At 43.6% G+C, this 19,531-nt stretch overlaps 1 protein-coding gene across 7 annotated transcripts in view; it reads left to right on the forward strand.

Moving 5' to 3' along the window:
* ARHGAP17 (Rho GTPase activating protein 17) overlaps positions 1-19,531 on the forward strand; it is a 282,860-nt gene that overhangs the window by 249,013 nt on the left and 14,316 nt on the right. The window contains exon 21 of one of the 7 annotated variants that reach the window (XM_069209703.1): positions 4,516-4,564. The exons of the other annotated variants lie outside the window; for them this stretch is intronic. Coding sequence (XP_069065804.1) covers positions 4,516-4,523 — 8 coding nt within the window. The 3' untranslated portion in view covers positions 4,524-4,564. The remainder of the gene's footprint in view (positions 1-4,515; positions 4,565-19,531) is intronic. 7 annotated transcript variants of the gene reach the window in all.

Here is a 19,531-nt window from a genome sequence, read left to right on the forward strand (position 1 = left end):
CTAAGACTAATCTGCCCACCCTCTTCATTCCCTTATCTCACCGATGTCCAAATGCACGTACGCAATGCAGATGCTTCTCAAGCTGTCCTTCAGGATTAGGACCATTTCTACCCTAATGGACCACCACCCAACTCAGAGAATATAATCACCAACCAGAAGGGTTGTTCCCAATCTCTTATAGAATTTAAGTTTAATTAGTGCTCTAGAAAGCCTCTTCAATGGTTACTCGATAATTCAAAGCAAGACCAGCCCTTTTCTGGCACAGAGGTGTACAGCCATGATTACAAGAGCAATAGTTGGCTCTAAATTAAGATAAATGTTCAGTTCATAAAAGCGCAACAAAGAAACATAACCATAAAAACAACTTATTTCAAAACTCAATTGGCAGGGAGAACAAAAATATTACGAAGGGCATGTTCACCCCCTCGCCTTTGTTGGTTCTTGGACTGGCATTCAGAACTCAGCTTCCTTGTTTGTGAATCTTCCAATGCACCTTAATGCTAGACTTCAAAGACACAATCCAAGAACAAGGAAGTTTAATTCCAGCAGCAATACATTTCTAGGCATCCCTAGGCCTAACACTAGCTTTCCCCAGATGTTTCCGGTTTCATGACCTTCTGCTTTGTAGCGCGTTGATTAAACTATTTTACTTACAAATCTTCAGCTTTCCTTCTAGAAAACTGGGTAAACTATTTTTGCGCCACCCACCACAGACTGCCTGATATCTGTTAGAAAATGTCATGTCTAAATAGGCACACTACTGAGTAAGATCTGGTGCGTTGCTTCTCTCGAAGCAACACATCACATCACTAATGTTTCCCACAGGAAAATAATAATCTGGTGGATAAAAATCAGTCTGATTGGGGCATTTGAGGAAGCAGATCATCTGGTGGTGTCTATTAGCCAGTTCTTTGGGCAGTATCTTAATTTTAGTGTTCAGGAACAACAGAGGGGGATGAGGAGCTTTCAATAGCTGGTGAAGAGGCATTTGGAAATTGGTTTTCCTTCATTGCCTATTGGTACCTCTGACGTAAACAAGCAGTTTCCACAAATGGCTTTGTCTCATTGTGCATAGTAAGTAGCTCATTTCGAACCTGGTTAGGCAGTCTCTTGAACTCAGGAGTGCTATACTTTCTAACCCACTCTGTATTTTACTTGAAGGGTTTCTTAACTTAGGAGAACGGTTTGCATAAAGCAAATTAAACTGCACTCCTCTTTCTCCCGCTTGTGATTGAAATCTGCCATGGAAAAGACAACAGGCAGGCCTGGATCCTTAAAATGGGGAAAAGCGGATTCACTGGTTGTGGTTTCATACACCTCTGGCCAAGAAAAACTAGACGCAGAAGCACTCTGTCTCAAATGTATTTTCTGTCCTTAGCAGAGCCATCAAATGTTGAAACAGATGACATTCCAAAGTTTAACAACAAAACTGAATTAGGGCAGATTTACAGATTGCTTTAGAATTTCATGAAGCATTGGGGTATTTTAACCCATGCGTACACTTGTATGACCTCTACTGCATTATTCGGTGTATAATACTTAAGACTCGACAGTAAGGATTTGCTAAAGTGGTGGGAAGAGACGGGTGTGGGTGGGAAGAGAGGGGATGCGAGTTTGAATTTATTCTCTAATGGATGTAAATGTGATGCATTCACAGGTCGGGAAGGTTACCAAGAATAAGGTTTGTAATGACTCAAGCCTTGCTTGTAGTTGGTACTGCTTTGCTTTGCTGGTTCTTTGAGCCTTTATTTTGTTTATGCTTGAAAAGTCTGTTTCCTGTGCCTGTTATCTTGTGCACTTTGAACATCCCGAATGCAATTGGCTACATCTTTGTATTACAGTTGCTCATATCTTGCACTGATTACTGCATCTTGGCCACATTCCCTCAACCATTGAGGGGATTTAATTATACCAGTCCCCAAGAACATGAGACCATAACAGCCGCCTCATAGCTAATCACTTGTGTTGAATCACCTGAGTCCTGCATTACTGTGACAAGCCCTCTTCGCTGGTTTGAGTTACTCAGTCAAGTTTCAGAAGCATGTCAAGCAGTCTGCAGTCTTCATGTGCCTCAGATTAGGAACTGGAAGTGCAGGAAGGAGTTCATGTAGCTGGTTGGTGGTGCCTCTGAGATCAACCAGAGGGACCACTCTACAATCTTTGGCAGGCTGTTTGAACAACTGATTCCTACATCTGATTAAGGGCTGATAATTTAGAATATTTAGAAAAAAGAGCGATATAAATTACAGAATAGTCAGATGTAGCTTGTAAATTGTAATAAAGCCAAGGTTATTGTCATGCATTTGATGCACCTAATACCTGGGAAGCCACCAGAAACTGAGAAATGCAAAAGACGTTGGATCATGGGGCTGTGAAGGCACCGTCCAGTGAACTAAGAATGGCCTCACAATGTCTTCAGAGTAAGTCATTAGGCTCCATGTTCCCTGGCCTCACTGTTTCCTGTCGTGGATGTCCCTTATGAGAAATCAGTACCATGTGCATTATGTTTGGATGCCCAGGGAGAGGTTTATCAATCAGACTCAAGGAAACTCTAGCCCATGTATGATCATCAACAATGCCTCCCTTGAACCAGATTTCATTATTTTAGCTTTGAGCCGGTCAGCATGCTTTCTTCATTTATCTTCTTACCAAGAAAAATGTTAATCAACTCCTCACATGCACATATTTGTTCCCTTCTCCCTCCGTCAACAACTAGGAGAGCATTTAAACCAGCTTGAGCACAACTTCTGAGGGTCGAGAACACATTTGACACTGTTGACACATCTGTATGCTTACATTTTACTGTAGTTTAGTGTACTTGCATACTAGATTTAAAAAAAATTATAATGCGTAGCAGGATATCATTATTAGCATCCAGAACTCGTGTAGGAAAGAGATAAACCATCAATCAGTAGTGCAAAGCAACAAGTATACCTCATTCAGAATAGCTGAATAGACTGACTATATATACACAAGATAATATAAATCCTCGATTTGGAGGTGTATATGTGGAAATTCAGTCATTAACTCCCATTGTAATTGGTGTAATCGAGTATCACTAAACAGACGGCACACCTGAAATCAGGACACCCTCAGAAAACCTGCTCTGGCTCTTGGAGACCCTTGTTCATGAATACGGCTTAGTTCCTACGAGCCTCTCGCGAAACGTACCTCGTAGTCCGAGGTCTGTGTCGTGAGATTATGGCAATGCACAGTACAAATCTGTAAGATCTGTGGCATGTGTATATTGTAGAGTCACTTGTACATACTCTTCAGGGGTTATCTGTGCACATGCACCTATTGCACCCATGAAAAGAAACCCCCCCCCAATGTGGTGCTCGATAAGGCAAGCTACCGATACACGCGCATGCGCACACACACACACACACCCACCCACCACTCAGTCTGCAGGAGAGGCTGAAGCAGCGTAGGCGCCCCTCATCCACACAGAACAAGCACTGGCACTACAAACTCCCTTCTTTACACTCAGAAATGGTTCCGCAGTGGTAGTTCAAGTTTAGCACACATAATGAGTACACCAGCTGTAGAGATAAATCCAAGATAAATGAGGCGGTGATCGAAGCCGCTTTAGCCAGATTACTGACCAGTGATTTTGCTGCCACCCTGGGGTAAGTGTACAGTGTTCTTTTGTCCTTGTGCTGTACAAATACTTAGCTGCTTTCTTCGCATGCATACAAGTCCAGCTGTGGCATCTTCATTTGTATCTTCATTACAGGCGTGGCCTCACTAGCCTCCATTGTAAATGCAGGAGGGTATTTAGTGAAAGCTTCACACACAGCAGCAACAACACCGGCAGTAAAAGCTTTAATTGCTACACTTCAGGAATAGTGGTGGCAGTTCACAGCTCTTCATGCACACAGACACCACAGGTCCAATACCACAGGTCCAATGCCACAGTGGTAGTTTATTATTTTTATGCTGCAGTACTCCTTCAGCCCGTAATCCTCCTGAGGCTGCCAGCTGTGGTGCTCTTTTTCTTAGGACAACACATAACCAGCAAAGACACCCCGTTTGTTTCCTACTAGTTGCCAATTAATTACATTTAGTTAAGAGCCGTGGCCTCAGCATAACCTTGCAACAAAGATGTGGGACTGCAACAAAGAGGTGAGACCGCCGCATGGCAAACTGCTTTGTCATCAAGAACTTAAGAACATTTTTAATTGGAAAAAAATGTGAATCCTTTAATGTGTGAAGTGCCTGCAAGAGTAAATTAATCTTTCCTTTGATAATCATGCACAGTGAGTGAGTAACTTCTGTGCACTGTTATTGCTTCTCTCCAGGAAGGCAGAAAGACCCAATAGAGTAATATATTTGGTAATGTTCCTTTCTTCACATAGAGGTCGTCAATGTCTACATTTGTGTTTGTTTTCCAAGCTCAGCTTTTGCCCCCCTTTCCCTGATAATATACCAATGCAATCCCATCAGATGTCATGTGAAACTGAAGTGATTACTGAGAAATTCAACTAATTGTACAAATTTTGTCAAATAATCTAGATGTTTGAGCTGCCTTATTCAGTTTGAAATGAGATTGGAAAGTTTAAGGGTAAGGAATAAGGCATGTGATTGGCCACAATTTGCTAATAACGTACAATCATTTGTGGACTAATAAGTTACTAACTTTCCATCACACTGACAACGACAGCTGCTTCCCACTAATAGTGCATGTCCTGCGAGCCGGCTGCAGCTTCACGTGGGTTGTTTCACTAAATGTGTTTGGGGGATGTGGTGGCACAGGCCAAGGTGTGCAACTGGTCCTTTTTCTGATGCATCACTAACCGCTCTGTGTAAGTGCACCGTGGGAAAGGAGAGATCTAATATGGAAATGTATCTCAAAATGGTTTCTTTCTGCCTTCTGAATCTTCAGTTTATTGTGTTCTACATTATCTCAAAAACCAAATTATGTTCATCTTTGACATGTTGTAGGTTCTGCTGCTATATGCTTTTATGTGACAGAAACCTAAATCGCCCAAGCTCATGACCACCAAAACCTACTTCCCCCTTGTATTCTCCGTAGACATTTTGCCAGACAAGCTTTTGTGCATTTCACCCCCAACGCAATTCCAATTTCCAAAATAAGGGTTTTTCCACAGCTCCACTGTCCAGGAGCGGCACAGAACAGACTGTCCATTATGAAACTCGCTGCAGGGTGTTTTATTTACAGTTTGTGACACAAACGTTTCACACTTTTTGGTGTCCACTTTTAGAGTACCATCATGAATTCTACAACTTTCGAGAAAATATCCTCTACATGTTCTGAATATTTTCCACCCCAAAACAAGTCAGCTGTTAGGCTGCAGTATATATTCATAAGTGAATTGATGTCACCATTTTCTTAAGTAAATGGATACCAGGGGATCAATTTGTAATGCTAAAGATATAACTCCTTTACGTACCTTATGTATATTATCATCTTAACTTTGACTTCCAACACTAATGCTGGTACCAAATTTAATAAAAGCGGGAGAGGGGCACTATGTCTGTTTTGGTTCCATTAGGGATAGCTTTCTGGTATTCAGTTTATAATAGCAAATCCGCAGCAAAGACTGAATAAGATCATTGATTGCACTCTCAAGTTGTAATGATGACTCTCCAAATGTTAAAGCAGTGAACCTTAGCATTCTTACCTCCTGCCTCTTGGACTTTGGAATTGCCTTCCAGGTGATAGTCCAGGAGTGCTCATGCACCTTCCTTTGGCCAGGGAAAACTTTTAGAGTGGCCTCAGACAAATGTGTTCAATCTGTATGTGATGGAGCGCTTCGCACGGAGGATACTCAGTTGTATTACTGTTCATCACAGCTTATCATGATCATTATAGGTTCTATGGGGAAGTGAGATGGCCCAGCATGCCAGCTGGAGCACCATGACTCGTTAGATGCAGATCTATTGTTTATGTGGTATGAGGGCCGATACCCACCTGCCTGCCCTCCTTGATGAGTGTGGTCCTGGGATGTTGAGGCGGACTTTCCAGTGCACAGTCTGAGACCACAAACCCACACAGGAGACTCCTGTGTCATTGGGAAATTGGCTGATATGTACAGTCTGCTTATCCGGCTTTAGGTTCTGGGACTGTATTGTCATACCCAAAGTAGGTGATGTATGGGATGAAAATCGTATTAAAACATTCCAAATCCTATGCTTAGAATTCCAGCTACATAAATTCAATTTTTTAACCATCTTCAACCTCACAAGGCCCCTGAGGCCCATAAGAACCCTCTCCCAGAATTCAGTTCACTCATGGCCAGGCAGATCATTGGTAATCTGGGCACTGAAGATGTTCCACATGTAATGCTGCACAATGGTCCTCAACAAAACTGACCTGGGGCCAGTTAGATAATGACCGGGGAGGGTCAATAATGGCTCCACATGAATTAGCCATCTCCGCCAAGTTACAACAAATTTAATTTAAATACCTCCACATAATCTACTATTATGCCAAGCCCCTCTAGAGAATGGGTAGGAGTGTCTTCTTGGGTCTTTGATATGGGTGGGAACCTGCAAACGTCTCCCTTATTTTATGGGGGCGTCGATCATTCGGAAATATTGGCTTGAAGTATTGGGTTGGCGAGCCATCATCTTCCCTGAATAGTACTGCTGAATAATAAGGAAGAAGGATATAAGAAAGGGCATCTCTCGCTGGTCAGACTGGGACTACTGGCCAAACAAGATACTGCCAAATACTGGAGGTCCGCCAGGCACCCCATGTGCAGGAGTGGCTGAGAGGGATAGATCGCTTCATGGGTTTATTTTTAACAGCTTGGAGAAGATATCTGGTCATTCCATTAGATGCAAAAGTCCCCATTGATGGGTTATTGATGTAAAGGTAATTTCAACTTTTTATTTCTGCGGGTTGACTGAAAAAGATTTGACAAAATAAATGTTCTTCAAAGAAGTGGTGTGATCCAGCCCTTATTACCTTAATTGAAAAATCCAAGTTGTCCAGAACAAAGATATTGATATATAGTCAAGGCTGACTAGTAAAAAGTTCCTTCATGATAGAGTACCCAAAAAATCCTGGCCTCCTCTCACACCATCGGAGACATGTGGTAGTCAAACCAAACTGACTTTTAGCTTCTTTATAAAAGACAGAGCCTGCTTTTGTTGAATTAATTGCACAGCGCGGCTGGATGTAAGCTCAGTAAAATGGTGAGCACCTGCGTGTATTTTTATGTGACAGTTTAAGTGATTCCAACACAAACTGCATTGGTTTCATTTTTAGGAAATAAATGCAGCTTTTACACTACGCTTGCACATATGCCGTTTGGGCGTAGTTACACAAAAGTACTATGGGCCTCATTTAGAGTTTGGCGGATGGGTTACTCCGTCACAAATGTAACAGATATGCCGTCCGCCGTCTTATGATCTTCATAGGCTATAATGCAATCGTAATACTGTGGACTGGATATCCTTCACCGTGTGATGGAGTAAACCTCCCCCGTCAAACTCTAAATGCAGTATAGTCAGCATCAGCTTAACTGAAATGCTGCTACTCACAAAAATGCTGCAGTACTACACAACTTTGTTTAATAAACAATTACACACGTTATTAAGTATGGTAACAAAAAGGATTTCCTCTGCCTCTTATCTTGTTATAAACAAGGCAGATAAATCTGTACATTATATTCTTAGAACACGTCTATGACAGACCTAGTTCAAGATTCGAGGTTGAAGTCGTTTTCCCACTGTTTCATAATGTTTTGTGTCCTGCTTTCCCTTAAACAGACGTTTTGCTTTTTTTTTTTTTTTCCTTAGAATGTAACCCTAGGTATTGGTACCCTAACAGTACCTTACTGCACAGGTCTTCCAAGAAAGCACTATAATAACACTCTGTTGCTTTGTTTTTACATCCTGAACTTGTTGCTGTGATGCCAATTAGAATATAGAAATAAATCTATCTAAAGTTCATGGCATCACACATGGAAATCACAAGCATGATGCCAATGCCGATCTCGCCTGCAGAAGATGTGGTTCAGTTTATCCTTTTGGATGCCTGTCCAAATTCAACCCATCCGTGTCCAACTCCCAAAGGAGGCTCCAGTTGCTGCACTTGAACTACCACACGGCAGGCAGCATTCACTACATTCCTTCTTCGGCACTGACAATTATGATGAGGAGTTCACTCAGCCCAATGTTGAGGATGATTGGTATGAGGAGTTGAAGCCTAGTTGGCTAGATACTTCACCAGAGACCGCTTTTTTTCTCTCCTCCCAGCCCAGCTGCAAAATAATCTGCCTCCTACGCTATGATTTTTCATAGGGCAGCTGAAAATCTTGACCTTCAGCTCCCAATGAAGCCCTGATAGATACTCATCTACAGCCTTTAGACCAACCCTACCCTTTTTGTCACAGCACCCTCCTACAGAGAGCATTGTGTTGCAAGCCTCCACCAGCTGGACAACCCCAACAAATTTCCAACCTCCCACCCCTGACAGGGACTCCAAGTGAGTGGAGATATTCAGAAAACACATAATTTCCTATCAGCCAGTTTGTCCCTGCAGTCATCAACATCTCCCGTTTGTTGGGCTGTTACATCACATGCTTTGGTACTTGGTGGCACCAGTTCTCCGTGGTGTACTAGAAGACCTTTGTCCTGCCCTTTCATAGTCGATTCAAGATGGTTGTGATGCAGTAAAGTTCACAGTTGATTGTGGCTTGGACACCACCAACTCCTATGGGAGAGCTATAGACACTGAGCTACAGGCACCAGAGTTGCCATTCTTCGCCATACATAGCTACGATCGACTAAGTTCTCAGGCGACGTCCAGTCCTCCCTGATGGACATGCCAGTCAATGGGGCTCACCTGTTTGGGGACAAGTATGTCTCTGTCCTTGAATGCTTCAAGGAGAGTAGGGCTACAGCTCCCCCTCTGAGCCTCTCTGCCCAGCTGCAACAATTCCACCTTTCCTGACGTGGCTTTGGCTGAGGCATCCCTTACCATCCCAGCAGTCAAGTTCAGTATACTGCCCAGTCCATTGCCACTCTGACCCCATCCGCATCAACTTGCAGCCGACCTGCCGAACCGTATTATTGTACCCTTACAAGGCCACAGCCACCTAGTGGGAGGCAGAATCCACCGGTTCTATCAAGGCTGGAAAGAGATCACTTTGCATAAGTGGGTCCCATAAGTTGTCTGCAAAGGATACACTTTACTATTCCTTTCTTCCCTGCTGCACCTTCCACCGTCTGCCCAACAACTAACGCAGAACCATCTCTCCATTTTGTGGCAGAAATTGCAAGCCCTTTTGGGTTATCCCTATCAAGAGGTTGCCCGTGCCTGAAGTAGGGCGCTACTTTCCCCGCTACTTGCTGGTGCCCAAAAAGGACAGAGACCTTCCTCCAGTTCTAGACCTGCGTTCGATCAATACCTTCCTCTGGGAAGGTGAAATTCAGAATGCTCACCCCGCCTCTGATCTTTTCTGCTCTCAATCCTGGAGACTGCATGGCGGTGTTAGACCTGCAGAATGCCTTTTTCCATATTCCTGTCCTGCTGCCCCATGGGTGCTACTTGCTGTCCATGATTGGAGAGGAGTATTTTCACTTTGCTTCCTTTTGGTCTAGCCAGTGCCTCTCAGAGTTAAAAAAAAGTGATGGTGGTGATGACAGCCCACTTTTGGAGGCTGGGGTTGCCCGTCTTTCCCCTACCTTGATGATAGGCTGTTGAAGGTGGGCTCTCCCCAGGCAGTCGTCAACCACTTCCAGACTACGGTGAACCTCCCGTCATCTTTGGGGTCCACTATCAATGTGCTGAGGTCACACTCAACTCCTCCTACGCACTCTTTCTTCGGTGCCATTCTGGACACAGTTCAGTTTTATGTCTTTCCTCCAGAGGAAGTAAGTCCAGGACATTCAGGCTACGATTCCAATCTCTCAAACCTGTTCCTGGATTTCTGTGAGGTCGACTCTGAGGCTTCTGGGCCTGCCTTTTCCATCCTGCTGGTCAAGCACAACAGGTGATATGCAGGCTCTGCAGTTGGATCTGAAGTCCCACTCTGCATAAGTACAAGGAAACCTTTCTGACCTGGTCCAGATTGCAGAGATGACTGCGAAAGATCTCCACTGGTGGTCACTCAACCGTGTTACGGTCTGCGGCAGGCCTCTCTCCCCCTTCCCACCCAGAGCTGACAGTAGTGACTGATGTGTCACTTCTGGTCTTGGGCAGCCACCTGGGAGAGGTGGAAATCAGGGGCCTCTGGTCTCCAGGAGAGTCCCAGCTCCATATCAACCGTCTGGAGCGAAGGGCTATCTGTTTGACACTGAAAGCCTTCCTGCCATCCATTAAGGGGAGGCTGGTACAGTGCTGATGAGCAGCGCCACTGTTATGTGGTATTGCAACAAACTGGGCAGGGTGGGGTGGCAGTCACTGTGTAAGGAGGCATTTTGCCTCTGGAACTGGCTGGGTCACAAAGGAATTACTTCCGGAGGTGATCCAATGTCTCCAAGTTAAACGGGAAGACCATTGGCGAGAACATGCAATGTCAGCACTCCTGCGTTTTGGAGTTTCCAAGGCATCTCTCACTCAGTGACTCATTCTGCCTTGAGTGGAACTTGGGACTCTATGCCTTTCCACCAACACAACTCCTGCCCTCAAAAAGATTAGAACCGACCGAGCCCAAGTCATCCTAGTGGCTGTGGACTAGGCACAGAGAGCATGAGATTCAGAACTCCTGGGCTTGAGTTTCTGTTCTCTGATCAGGCTGACTCTCCGGAAGGATCTGCTGTTGCGGCAGCTGGGACGGGTTCTCCAAGCAGGCCTTTGCACTCTTTACCTTCATGATTGGAGTTTGAACGACGAGAGATAAACATCTCCAACCTTACTCTGGAATTGGATGATGTCATCTTGGCTGTCAGGCATCCTTTGCCAAAGACTTATACATCTGTTATTGGAACAAGTCTGTGGTTTGGTGTGATGCACGCCATATTGATCACTCTCAGGCCAAGCGTTCTGATGTCTTGTTAGTCTTATTTCTTGCTGGCTAGATTTTGCTTTGGACACGGTTAAGGTTATTGTTCAGCCCTCTCACGGTTGCCCGATCAGCCCTCATTGTTTAATTCACCCATAGTTATGTGATTTTTTTTTTTTTTTTTTTTTTTAAAGGGTTGCAGCAAATGGCCCCCCTTCTCCTTTTGTGATACCTCAGTGGGACCTCAATCTCATCTTTACCTATTTGATATGCTCTCCTTTCGAGATACTCCACAGCTGCTCCATAAGCCTCCTTACCATAAGACTGTTCCTTATTGCCGTTACCTTAGCATTGCGTTTGAGTGAAATTTAGGCTCTGTTCATAAATTGGCCATGCTTCACCACCTTCCCCAACAAGCTGGTTCTTGGGACTTGGGCATCCTTCCTTCTGTCGGTCAAACCATCACCCTGCGGCGTTTCATGCTCTACCTCACCCGTCTAAAGATGAGAAGAGACTCTGCCGCTTGGAACCCAAGAGAGCTCTGAGCTTCTATACACAATGTACTGAAAAATACCAGGTGGACAATCAGCTCTTTATGGGGTTCGCTGGAGCGGGAGAAAAAAAAGGCAAAGCTGTGCAGAAGCACTCCATATTCCACTGGATTGTGCTCTGCATTAAGACCTGCTACGTACTGGCAAAGAAGCATCCTCCAAAAGGACTGCAAGCTCATTCTACCAGGGCGAAAGCTGCTACTACTGTGTTAGCATGTGGAGTCCCTGTCCAAGACGTATGCCAGTCAGCCACATGGGCATCCCTCCATACGTTCGTCAAGCACTATTGTCTGGATAGTCAGGTTTGCCGAAAGGAGTACTTCGCCCACTCTGTCCTGCAGAACTTTCTGGTTTGAGGGCATTCACAGACCCACCTCCCATAGTTATTGCTTAGGCATCCATTCAAAAGTTGGTAAACCTGTGGCTAGAACCAAGCTGCAGATTTCTCACTGACCCTTCCATCCTCCCTGTTCTGTGATTGGACTCTATTCATTAATATTATCCTAAGTCTAGGAATCTGCACAATCATGCCAATTTGTTTTTGGGGCACTCCAACTAGGGGCATGGATGTTCTGGAAAGTAACTAACATCCATGCGTGGGAGCGGCTCCTATATGGGCCTTGCACCTCATTTTGGAGCTGAACTGCATCAGAGCTCAGTCGCACTGCGCCACCTTGTGCCACAGAGAGGTACTACTGAAAGTTTCTGGATCTAGTCTGATGCCTGAGGAATTTTCAAAAGGTGAGGAATTCGCATCTAGATAGTCTCTACCAGAAAGAGCATTAACAAAGGTAAGTAACTTTTTCTTCACATTCCCTTTTTTATAAAAGATTAAGATGAAAGGAACACTATTGGAGCCTGCAACTCCCCTTTTAGAGAGCAAAAGCTTTCATTTTAAAGTAGCAACTGAGCACAACTGTCCTAGAATGTTGTACAGAGTTAACGGGGAGATGGGGTGTTTATGCTGAGGCTTTGCACTTCCCAATACTCATGAGAGTTGGGGCTAACAGTGATCCAATTGTTCAGTAAATGAGTCCCATGAGCAGCAGAGAGTCCCTAAAGTAGTGGTCACAGCACCCAACCACCTAAGGTTATGAGAACAGTACTGAAGTGCACACTGCAACACGTTTTGGTGAATCAGTCACAGGATTAAGTTATTAAATTACATCTGTTTATTCACCCAAAACTTCAGTGCATTAAATACAAAACTTCCTCCTAGAAGCAGTCAACATGTGTTTTGTCCAAAGGACATTTTCAAGGCTGTGTTTCTGTTCGACCATTAAACTTAAATTTTTGATAAGACTGTTTCCTTTTTTTTACAGCAGCTGTAGGCGTGAGGGTGAGGGTGAAGGTGACAGTGCAAGGCGGAACCTTTTTTCTTATTTTTTCTCCATTGCTTTCCAAGAAGTGGTAATGGAAAAGTGTTCCTTCATGGCCCAGTCAATCAGGTTGTTATGTGGCGCTCTAGATCACTTCAGCCTTTATTTCATAGGGGCCATATTGCAACTGGCATCAATCGAAAGATAGCAGATATGTAACTCAAAGGCAACTGTCTGATAACTTGAACTCAATGGCAGCTTGATTATTGATTTCCAAGTTTCCTCTCAAAGCTGCCAATGCAGCTTGTGTTCTTGTCCATGCTCTTCTTTTGCTTGGAAGACACTGTGGTGAATGGAAAAAAAACTGTCTGTGGTTACGTACCATTCTCAACATGGCATTTGCTGCAACCTGGGATATTTCTATAGCAGAATGTCGGTATTACATTTAAGATCCCTCTTAATTGTTAGCCCCAACTACTTAAAGAAGTCGACTTCTTCTAGTTCGGTGTCTGTAGTGAAGAATGTTTTTTTTTTTTTTTTTTGGATGATTTGTCTTAAGTCATAATTTTTGATTCTCCAGTGCTCATTTAGCATCTATCCATTGCTAAGAGGCATGCGTGAAGGCCGCGGGGAGTCTTGGACATGAAAACAGAATCATGAACATATACATCAGCTACAGTTGTGAAGCAGTTTACTTCCAGAATGCCTTCAGTGGCTTTTCAGACTTGCTGGTACAATCACTAATGTAAAGGGAAAACAAGAGAAGAGCCAGACTGCAGCCTTGCTTTACCCACTGCTGATGTGTATTTTATTGCTGATCTGTCCCTTTTGATCTAATTGCACTTGGGATGTTATGAGATGGTATTCTGGTGTATAACAGTTGGACTGGGGACAGAAGGGATGGGCCAATGCCCAGGGTTGACCATCTTGCCCAGAGGTAGTGTACTGTGCCTGATCAAAGGCTGATGAGAAATGTAAAAATGCCATGAAAAGGGGCATTTTTGTTGCTGTGCTGAATCTGTGGATTATGTACAGAAATGCAAAAATCTGGTCATTCAATAATCCTCTGAAACCTCCTTGTATATGGGAGAGACTGTTTTCTGTAGTGACCCAGTCGTCTTAGGCTTAAGGTTTAATATTGAAAAGATCTTGCAGTCAATACATGTTAGACTAATTAGTCCTTTATGCCCATTCTTGCATTCTGGTTGAATGATGCTGTTTTGCCAGGAGGTTGGGCAGCAGTTTATTGTGGCTATCTTTATGAAGATTGTTGTAAGTATTTCCGACCACCAGCTAGGATCGGAGAGAAGCCCCTCTTGTGGCATGTTGGGACCAGGGGCCTTTCACTCTTGTTGGCGGTTTATTGCTCCCTTCACTTTATTGTTAGTAAGGACATTGATCCATATGTCATAACAGATTGGTGGGCTTTATTTATTTTTATTCCTATTCTTCAACTTGGGTTGATTCAGCTTGTATGAGATCAACTCTGGTATTGAAGATGGTGGAGAAGTGGGTTATCCAAACTTCTTCAGTGATGTTAGGTTCCAGAGACCGTCTTTTTGCTTGTAAGCCTTCTGCAATTTTTTTTTAGCCAAAAAGATAATGTCCATTTCCAGTGAAGCTTTGTCAAGTTCTTTCCACTTAGCATTTAGAACTTTGTTCTTCTTGTGCTTCTTGTTGAGAGATTTGTAACCGGATCCTGCAGATCAGACTTTGTTTCTTGATTAGAACTACAAACAGTAGTTCATGGTGATTAGTGTTCTGCTTTTGTATTCCTCATCAAACCACTCGTCATTGGAGGCGTTTGAATTATGAAAGGTATGTCACCTGAATCTGATCAGGGTTAGTGATTTTAGTAGTGCATCACACAAGGGTAGGTTGTTGTTTTCTTTGGTTCCTTTCTGAATGAGCTTCATGAAATCAACAGTGGTTGGTTCATTTTTCCAGTCCTGTACACCGGGCACGAGGTTAGGGTTCCATTGCACTCTCACTTGGCCTAAGAGGTCCCAGGTGTTCACATTTTGTACTTCTCTGGACTCTCTGGGGATATTCTGTTTCATATCCATGATTAGGGCATTATGGTCACACCCTAACGTCCATTGCATCCTCAGGTTTTCAAATCAGGGCAAGTGAATTGCTCTTATCAAGATATAGGGGGTCATTTTGACCCTGGCGATCCATGACCGCCATGGCGGAGGGCGGCGGAAGCACCGCCAACAGGCTGGCGGTGCTTCCTGGGCGATTCTGACCGCCGCGGTCAGAAAAGGGGAGCCGGCGGTTTCCCGCCGGTTTCCCGCTGGCCCAGGGTATCCGCCATGCCGGCGCTGCTTGCAGCACCGCCATGGGGATTCCGACCGCCTTCCCGCCAGCCTGTTTCTGGCAGTGTCCACCGCCAGAACCAGGATGGCGGGAACGGGTGCCGTGGGGCCCCTGGGGGCCCCTGCACCGCCCATGCCACTGGCATGGGCAGTGCAGGGGCCCCCTAACAGGGCCCCACAAAGATTTTCACTGTCTGCTTTGCAGACAGTGAAAATCGCGACGGGTGCCACTGCACCCGTCGCACCCCTGCAACTCCGCCGGCTCCATTCCGAGCTGGCTTCATTGTTGAAGGGGCTTTCCCACTGGGCCGGCCGGCGGTCTTCTGGCGGTCGCCCACCGGCCCCGCGGGAAAGCCAGAATGGCCGCTGCGGTCTTTTGGCGGGAACCGCGTGGCGGGCGGCGACCGCCGCGGTCAGAATGACCGCCATAGTGTTGACTTGGTTCATTAGTGTTGAAATTAACATAAGAATTTTGTGCTGAAATGAGCCCCTCAATTATGCCTAAGTGGGCCAGGAGTTTGCCCTTTGCATCTTTTTTTTTGTAAATGCTGCATATAAAAAATATGTAGTTGGGTTTAGTCATTACTTCCTTGATGCAGCTTAAACTGTGCATGAATCTGGCCATTATTTTATGTTGCGCTTGGATGTTTACTAAATTTATTATTATGACTATGTTTATTATACTTAGTGTTGTGTTACCCAATAATCCCGATCTTATGGTAGATGCGTTGTTACCAGTCCTGTGGTCGGATCATATGGCAGTTCAGTTTAGCTTAAATATTCTGACTCCTACATCTGATATAACAATGTCCGAAGTGAGCAAAATCGTTCGGTCATGGAAGAAGTTAAACAAGGGGGCTTTGGCTGAGAGCTTAGTCGCATCAAAGCCTTTCCTAAATAGTGACCACCAATGCAGCGGTAGCTAGCTATCACGACTGGCTAACGAGAGCAGTCCTAAAACAAGTGCCGAAAATAAAAGTAAAATCGTATAGGAGAATACCCACTGCCCCTTGGTTCTCTCTGGCCCTTAGAGCTAAGAATCAGAAATGCGGTAGACTTGAGAAAGCCTGGAGGTGTAGCTATAATGTGACAAGTAAAGTCAGCTATAGAGAACCAATTGCTGAACATTTAAAAAAAAACAAAAAATTGATGGAAAAAAAAACTACATTTTGTATGGAAAAAATTAAACTAGCCACCAATTCATCGAAGGAACATTTTAAAGTAGTTCAGACTCTCAAGTCAAAATCTTCCTTCTGGGCCCTCTCCTAGTCAAGCCTTCTGCGAACAACTGGCAGAATTCTTCAAAAATAAAGTTGAGGCAGTTTATAGGGAATTTAACCTCTACTCTCATCAAGCACATGCAACATCAGAATCACCGCCCAATGGTACAAGGAAGCAGAGTTGTGCAGTTTTCCACTCCTGTCTAGTAATCAAGTGAACGAGTTAATTGGCCAAATTAAGTCAGGCACCCCCTCGGACCTTATCCTCCAAAGTTAGTGCAAGACATAGTAGACAGTCTTGCCCCAGTTTTAACAAGCCTGCGGAATATAATCATTACGTCAGGGACTTTTCCTACAGCGTGGAAAAAGGCCTCAATATTGCCTTTACAAAAAAAACTTTTTAAAAAATCCCTGGATCCCAAGGATTTTGCCAGTTCTATAACACATTTTGATGGATAAATGTTTCCAGGTAATATCCATGGAGTTGAAGTCTTTGTTTCTTATAGTATTACTATATCATGGGTTCTTAGATAGTTTAGAAAGTAAGAGTCTTCTGCTTTTTGAGGTGTGCCTGCCATGTTCCAGGAAATAGTTGAAGTATTTGTTTCCCATCTGCTAGCTGGTTTCCTGGGTTACTGTGGCTTGTTTCTAGTCAGTCTGCTTTTACTTGATTGATTTTACCCATATTTTTCATGCCCACAGGGTGAAGAGTACATTCTCCAGAGCTTGAATTTTTCCTTCAGTTTTCCATAGTTCCTGTTACAGATATGTTTACTTTCTTGTTTTGATTGTTGTTACCTACCTATGATTGATTTTTGTGACCTCTCTCTTAGATTTGTCTTTTAGTGCTGTTGCTTACTGGGTCTTTCTTTAATTGAATGTGGGTAAAAGGTTTTTCGTAAGTGTTGACCAATGTCTTTTGAGGCTAAGGGTGTTGTTTGGCACGTTTCATTTTGGTGTGTCTCATTTTCACAGCGTTGTTCCCTAGTTTATCAGTCAACCATTTATTCACTGTGTTTCTGTGGAAGACTGCCCTCTTTTTTGTGACTGATAATAAATTACAAATTGCAAAATTCCTTTTGTCTTTGAACCAGATTTTCATTTCTGGGTACAAGTTTCAATAGCTGGTGTCTTATGATAACTGAGCTTCTCCATGTCTAGTGCAGGTTTATTGACTGACCAAATTCATCTTTTAGAAAGTGATCTACTGTATTCGATGTTTCTATGGATTTAGAATTTAAAGGTCCACTTTTCTCTTGATGGATTTCTTTGCCTTTTATAGTCTTCCATTTGCTCACCTGTTCTAATTACTTGTATTTCTCAGGTACTTTTGGCGTTGTGTGCCACTGCAGTGAGCAAAGAAGGTGTCTGTTTAACACCTTGTTGGCCTGATCACAGTGCATCATGGCTATATTTGCTTGTTTGAGCTCATAGATTTCTTTCATTCTGCTATTTCCATGTGTAGCTTGGTTATCAGGGGTGGCAGTTCCACACAGTTAATTTTTGTGCCTTGTTGGCCTTTAATAGATGCCACTGTTTTTCCCGTTTTGTTGTAAGATATAATCCTAAACTAGATTTTGTTTCTTCGTTGTCATCTGTCTGATATGACCATTTGCTTTGTTATGACATAAGTATTTTTTTGATTTAGGGTCTGCTGTGCTTGCTTACTTGTGTGCCAGATGCTTATTCTTATGCAAACATAGATAAAAAATTAGTGACGCTTGATATTTAGTTGGCGTATTTTTGGGATTGCATGTCTTGTCAATTTTGCATCTTCGGTGTGTGCCACTTTTGGTCGCTAGCCCGAGTGAATTTGTTGGGTTGTTGCCTCTTGGTTGTATTGTAATGGCTGCAAGGTTGTTCTTCTATGGTTATGTAAACCACTCTTGTTTGTCCTCCTAAGTCTTTCCTTGCAAGGCTTGCTTCCATAACTTTTATTTTGGTGGGTGATGTTTGCTTCCCATTTATTGGGGAGCTTTGTGATGGAGTCTTCTCTTGTGCTATTGTTGTTTGTTGACTTTATTCCTTCTGTGGGCAGAAATAAAGGCTTTGACTGTGTATTTAAATTAAAACTTTCAATACTGGAAGTGGTTTATTTTTCTGTAGAACTCTGCTCCATTCAGTGAGTTATTTGTGAGGTGTGCAACTTCAGATTTTACTGCTGCTTCCGTGCAGTCTATTGTCAGATCTCTGCCTTCGGTGCTATCAGTGAGGCTGAACTTTCCCATTGGTGATCCGCTCAGGTGCTCCAGATTTTGGAGGAGGGAGTGATCTGTTAAAGCAGATAGGATGATTCATTAAATGAAAGCTCATTTATTTATAAGTCATGGTTTTCTATTAGGGGGTTATATCTGTTGAAATTGTGATTGCCAGCTGAAGCCTTTGTTTTAACTTCTACTAAAGATGTGGGAGGGGTCTCTTGAGGTTTTCTTGAGGAAGTGAAGGCAGGCCACCCTTGCTTGAAGTTGCAGATGGTGGAAGAGAAATATCCTCACAAGTAAGAATATTATTTGGTGGTTGAGGGAGGTGTGATATAGTTCTTCCCTCAAGTTGATCAGTGTTGCGTGTATTTTTTTTTGTAGCACTGCTCTTATAAATCTTTGCCCCAGACCACGAATGTATGTTGGCTTGGTTTCAACTTTAGATGTTTTTTCCATCTTTTTGGCCTTTTCTACACAGGAGCTCCTGATTTTGCCTGCTCTTGTGTTGAGTATTGCAGATTTCTAGTACCGTCTGAGGGTTCAGATGAGCATCAACATGAATGAAAACCCTTGTTTGGTGAAAGTGGCTTGTTGACTTGGGAGGCTCACTGTTTTTGGCTCATTGATGTCTTTTTATAAGTCCCTGGTAGTGGTTTCATATCTAGTACCTTTTACTAAGATTACGTTTGGTGTGAGGTTAATACTGGGTCTGAATTGCCCCTTTTTTTGGCACTTAGATTTGGATGACGTCTGCAGCTTTCTTTTTTCTCTGAGAGCTCCTCTTCGGATCCTACGTTCAGGATGCTGGCAGTTCTGCCAGTGGCGCTAATTTTCATGTGGTACATAGTTAATTAGCACAGCAAAGGTCCCTCCACTCCCCTCCCTGCACTACATTCTCTGCTTGGGTGTCCACTTTCTGACTCACTTTCTCTACTTTTCTGATCCACTTTCTGTATCTGCTTTCTTGGTACAGAAGCGAATTTGGATTTAAGTGGGCGTGAGT

This window comes from Pleurodeles waltl, chromosome 10, assembly GCF_031143425.1.
Source record: "Pleurodeles waltl isolate 20211129_DDA chromosome 10, aPleWal1.hap1.20221129, whole genome shotgun sequence".
NCBI lineage: Eukaryota > Metazoa > Chordata > Amphibia > Caudata > Salamandridae > Pleurodeles > Pleurodeles waltl.